Source organism: Clarias gariepinus, chromosome 27 (assembly GCF_024256425.1).
Source record: "Clarias gariepinus isolate MV-2021 ecotype Netherlands chromosome 27, CGAR_prim_01v2, whole genome shotgun sequence".
In the NCBI taxonomy this organism is placed as follows: domain Eukaryota; kingdom Metazoa; phylum Chordata; class Actinopteri; order Siluriformes; family Clariidae; genus Clarias; species Clarias gariepinus.
The window spans coordinates 15877292-15883044 of NC_071126.1; the positions used below are offsets into that span (position 1 = coordinate 15877292).

The window sequence follows — 5753 nt, forward strand, 5'->3', positions numbered from 1 at the left end:
TTGCTACTTAATAGGACAGTAATCTGCAAAAAATAATAATAATAATAATAATTTCCCCAAAAATCTTGTGAATTATTCAGTCTCGGTTTTTGTTTTAAATAATTATTTATCAATATTTTATTTCCGTAGTGTAAAATCTCCACATCAACAGCACCAGGTATCCGAGGTGCTCATGTTACCATGGTAACGAACGGAGAAAGGCACGTCCGCGCTGGTGACGTCACAGGCTGTTCCGATAAGGGGAAGTTCCCTAAACCGATATTCCCTGCATACGGAGCAAGGAGTAGGGAGCGCCCTGTGAAGTACACTGTGGAACGAAACACAGCCAGAGTCATCGATAAGGTAAATCGATAAGGTAATTTAAACATTTCTATTTAGCACCCTTCATAGTTTATGGGTTCGGAGAGTCATTTATATATTGTTTAAAAACTTTTTTACCACCGCACGGCGACGGGAGGGGAGGGGGCAAAGGGAGGGTGAGGGTTAGTTATTTTTAAGGGGCTACAGTTAGTTTTAAGCCTTTATTCATAAGAAATTGCACCACAAGTCCCGGTTTGACCTGAACATACTATTTTTTTTTTTTTGTCCCATTTTATAGCAGATGTATATCAACTGTTTGGCCCTGTGAGGAATTTGTAAAAATTGCACAACGTGTGTGTGTGTGTGTGTTATTATTAATAAAATAGCTAATATTATTTTCTGCTCTAATGGTTTACATTAGGTTTGTAAAATATTTACAGTTTATCTATCAGTTTTTGCCTTAACTGTGGTAACATTTTAAAATGTAATATGAAGTTATAGCCAATGTTATGTAAGCTAATGATACAGCAGGGTGAGATACTATACTTTAAGTGTTATACACACCTATTTTACTATGTACATTAAGTTATACAGATGCCAGGTGATACTTTTATTTTTCTTATCTTTGATTCTCTTTATTTATTTTTTAGTTAGTTAATTTGTTTATTTGATGACATTGGAGGTGACACACCCTAATTAAGAGTCACTACTAAGCAATTTCCCCTCGTGGTGTGTAAACTGGTTATACATTATTCTGAACGGTTTCTCACAAAACTGAAAAGTGAACTATGCCTGTAAATCTGCCCAGTACTGTATATATTCACAGTGTTCTGAATGATCTGTGGTGATATCTAGTGGCATTTTGTAGTGTTAGTGATTTTACTAATTGCACTGCTATATAAAGTAAGCTGTGTGCTTTTTCCCCGTTTTCCCTGCAGTCGACCTAAGGGGGTTGTCCACTAGTCCCCTCTCTCCCCATCTCATACTTCTGATAGAGACCTGCCCAGTCAGTCCCCTGCCTCACTCACACACTAGAATCAGGGCACTAACGAGGTTAATTAACCCACACAGTGACATGAAAAATGCAACATGCAAACGAAGGATAGAAAACTGACTGTGCAGATGTTACCTTCATTGTGAACTTTACACTTAGTTTCTTTTGTTTCTTTTAGTTTTCATTTTAAATTATGTTTGTGTGTTTTTAAGGTTTATTAGAGTATGGTTAGGTCAACTTGTTTTTATAGAAAGAATGATCTTTTGAACCAACTACATCCATAGGCTAAAATAGGAGACAACTTCAGGGGTACATTACTGTTTTGTGTAGATAAAAGATTGAGCTTTTAAGAACTTAAGGTTTTTAACAGGGTACATATTGTGTCAACTAAACAGTGATGTGAAATATTTTGTTTGCCCAATTTTGCATGCAAATTTCTCTAAAAGTTAAGTTAACTTAAAAAAGCTGTGCAACTTGTTACTAAACTTTTTTACATTGAGGCGTCTTATTTTTTTACAGTGTAGAGTCAAATAATAAAAATAAACAATGTATGATAATAATACTAAAAATGATAATAATAATAATAACAACAACAACAACAATAACTATGGCAATTATTATTATTATTATTATTATTATTTAATAATAACAAAAACAATAATAAATCATAAATTGTAATAATCATCATAAAACAAAATCTCTGTGTTATAACTAAAGCTAGAAGTAGTGTTCATATACCATAGCATATTATATTACCAGACAAAGAAACCAAATCCTACTAACATTTAGTAAAATTACATAATATTACAGTTTGTAAATTAATATATTTGGGTAATAATATCATATTTCTGTTAATGGTTAATAATTAATTTGTTATAATATAATGCTATAATCTTTTTTTATAATCCATGTTATAATGCGTTCATAATAGATATTGCTATAAACTGAATTCATTATGAATGTATTATAATATGTTGAGTGCATAGATCATTATATAAACATATGTCCATCATATTTTATGATATTTAAAGAAAAGTATTTTTGTGTGTCTATGAATTTCCCTGTGATAATAAACAGTTAAAATAATGATTTAAGGTAAATATTGTGAGCAGGTGTTTGATTTCCAAACAAAAGATAAATGAGATTCTTATTCTTTTCATTTTCTGCTATGTAGGAAAGTCTGACTGCTTAACAAAATGCAAGACTGGAGCTTTCTTTTCATGGTGTTGGACAAGGTGCAGTCCAATTCCACAGTCATCGGTAAGATCTGGATAAGAGCCCTGTTTATATTCAGGATCCTGATTCTGGGCACAGCAGCTGCAATTGTATGGGAAGATGAGCGGTCAAGTCTTGTGTGCAATACACAAGAACCTGGTTGTGAGAATGTCTGCTATGACTGGAAATTCCCCATTTCTCATACCCGCTTTTGGATCGTTCAGGTAATCTTCGTGTCCATGCCCACAATACTGTACCTGTGCCATGTCATCCATGTCGTTCACCAGAAGGACAAATTGAGAGAAAGAGCAAGACAACAGCATGACAGCCAAGTGACAAACATCTTCAACAACCCAGATGAGGGTCGTGTTGAGTGCAACCTGTTTATCAGCTATCTTACGCATCTGTTCTTCAAGATCATCTTAGAACTTGCTTTCATCATCGGACAGTACTACCTATATGACTTCTTCATGGGACATATGTTTACTTGTAATTCAAGACCGTGTCCCCACAGTGTTGAATGCTTCATGTCACATCCAACAGAGAAGAGACTTTTCAATGGCTTATTGCTAGTGGTGGCGTGTGTGTCCCTGCTGCTCAATGTGATTGAGGCTGTTTGCCTGCTGTGCAGCAGAGCAAGATGTTGCTCTGGGAGTAATACAGAAAATCAAAAAGTTAATGAAGAACGGGAGAAAAGGCAAAACAAAATGATCTAAAATACAACATTTTTGTCTTCCGATTAATACTTTCATGATGTATACTGTCAATGTAATTTTTCAGTTTGTATCTTAGCTTCTTATAGATTCTTAAATATATAATACATAAAGGGCAGACATTTCACTTATGCAAAATATGTAAGTGAGTATGTAAATGTAATATGAAATATACTGAATACACATACATACATACATACATACAAACATATCAAATCATTATTACCTACTGCACCTTCTGTTTTTATTACACATTCACTGCACAGTGTTGCCCAGTTATACTGCATTTTACTATATACAGTATACCACAACTTTATTGCCTATTGCCTTTTCTGTTTATTATAACACATTTTTACTTATAACAAATAGGCCAATTATGCACTTCTGGTTGGATGCTAACTGCATTTCATTGGCTCTGTACATGTACTTTGCACAATGACAATAAAGTTGAATCTAATCTAATCAAATCTCGTCTAATCTAATCAAATCTCCTTATCTACCCATTAATGAACATCTGATTTTCTAGAAATTGTAGAAGTTGGTTGTAGCTTTGTAACAGTGAACTATGTACTGATGTTTTTTTTTTTTCATTTCAACAGTGACTTAATTTTTTTTATTGAATATGTCAGACATGTTTGTGAAACATGATGTTGATATGTGATGTCATAGCAGCCCACATTCACAAAACACATTAACACCAGAATCACTGAGCACATTCAAATCAGAATTAGAATCAAAATATGACAATATAACAATATGACAATATAAACACTACACTATGAGTCATGAAAACAACACCTGCAATAACTTACTAATTGGTAAGGAATAACATTGAGGTTTCACTGATATTATATTATTTAACATGAGCAAACCATGAGCTACGTAAGCATTTAATCAACAAAAAAATCAATAATTTTAGCAACACTTATTATATAATCTCTCAGATATCTGATCAGGTAGATCCACAGGTAGCTACTTCTTTGGTTGATAGGCAACTTTGTTGAAGAAAGTGAAATGCATTAATGACACTTGGGCTGCCTCTGTATAAGCCTCTCAAACACCTTACTTAGTAAGTGGACATTTAGTCTGTGCCAGTTATGAGAAAGATTTCACACAGCTCTGGAATAGGAAAAAGAGAAGTAAAAAGAAAACAGTAATACAAACGAAAAAAAAAAAAACTGTTGTAAAATAACCCTGCTGAAAAATCCAGCATAGACCAGCATCATTTATATGGTAAATTGATTATTTTTGTCTCTTGTATGTAAATGCGTTTAAATATAACACTACACAGTCCATGTATTTACATCACACACTATTTTCAGTACTAGCTATTAAAATACAATACAAGATAATGAGTTAAAATGTAACCAATTTTAACTACCAAAACCTTGCTGGGCCACCAGCAAGCATATAAATCATGCTGGCCTATGCTGGATTTTTTAGCAGGCATGCTGGTCTTTCAGAAGTTATGGTGGTTCAGCTTGTGGAGTCACACATTTCCATTTCAGGGCACCTTAGTGTAGATAGAACACTAGAGTTTCTGCGTTGATGGTTGTGGTGGCGTAACATAAATAGGGACACAACAGGCCAGGTGGGCATTCTTCCTCGCAAGGTTTTAATTTTCCTCTTATCCTTACTTCAAGAACACCAAAACTCTAAACGTCTCTTTTATATCATCATCCAGCCAATACTGAAAAAGCCAAACATGAAATTAATTTTAATATTGTCTCAGTTTGGCCCCTTAAATTTTAAAACATGGGGTAGTTCAAGAAATTGACATGACCTTGACCCAGGTCTAAGGCTCTGGCCAAGAGGACATGTTAAATAGAGACTTACATGATATGAAGTGGTAATAAATGTCTTTGAAACTAAGTAAATAAACCTTAAATTCTTAATACTTTTTTCATTAATACATTTACGTGGAACCTTTGCCCTAAAATTTCTTTCTTGCATGTGATGTGTATTAAAATGTGAGCATTGATATAAGCTTTGACTTTGACTTAAAACTGCTGTCAAAGCTTTTATTTTCATCATATCATTTATTAAGGTGTTGTTCATTGATCAGTCTTTGCGGATTAGTCTGTGAGCGTTTAATTTAACAAATGAATATAATAAACTTTGAGTAATGCAAGTAATTGACTTTATTTATTTTACTGTTAAACAAAGTCCCTGATTTTCTCATTGCATAAATAGTTAGTTGTTAATATGTTAACTAACATGATAATAATGTCCAGTAATGTGCTAAAAATTAGTTATAAGAAAGTGTTTGTGTGTACATTGGTCAGACAAATTGACTATTTCAATGATATCTTTACCTTTCATACATTGGGATCCAAAACCAGACTCCAGACAAAAATTCTGTCAGTATGTCTCTTCGTCTATATATCTGTATGTCTGTCCAGGCGATTTTGTTATAGCATCATGCAAAACTAACTGAACAGAATTTAATAAAACATTGCCACTCCTTCAGTATTTGCCTGAAGTTAAACCTGTGTTATAAACAAAAGCAAACTTATGATGCTTTGAGGAAC

The 5753-nt window shown here is 33.5% G+C and overlaps 1 protein-coding gene across 2 annotated transcripts; it reads left to right on the forward strand.

Moving 5' to 3' along the window:
* The first annotated feature begins 200 nt into the window (after positions 1-200).
* LOC128515372 (gap junction Cx32.2 protein-like) lies at positions 201-3689 on the forward strand. Of its 2 annotated transcripts, none has more exons than XM_053489529.1 (2): positions 201-355; positions 2469-3689. In XM_053489529.1, the coding sequence occupies exon 2, from the start codon at positions 2491-2493 to the stop codon at positions 3223-3225; it is 735 nt and encodes a 244-aa protein (XP_053345504.1). In that variant the 5' UTR covers positions 201-355; positions 2469-2490; the 3' UTR covers positions 3226-3689. The 2 variants fall into 2 exon arrangements, with proteins under 2 accessions (XP_053345504.1, XP_053345503.1); XM_053489528.1 differs by having other exon boundaries at positions 210-342.
* Positions 3690-5753: the final 2064 nt, after the last annotated feature.

Bases quoted from the DNA above. Each gene is read 5' to 3' on its own strand.
- LOC128515372 (XM_053489529.1), top strand. From the start codon at position 2,491: ATGCAAGACTGGAGCTTTCTTTTCATGGTGTTGGACAAGGTGCAGTCC.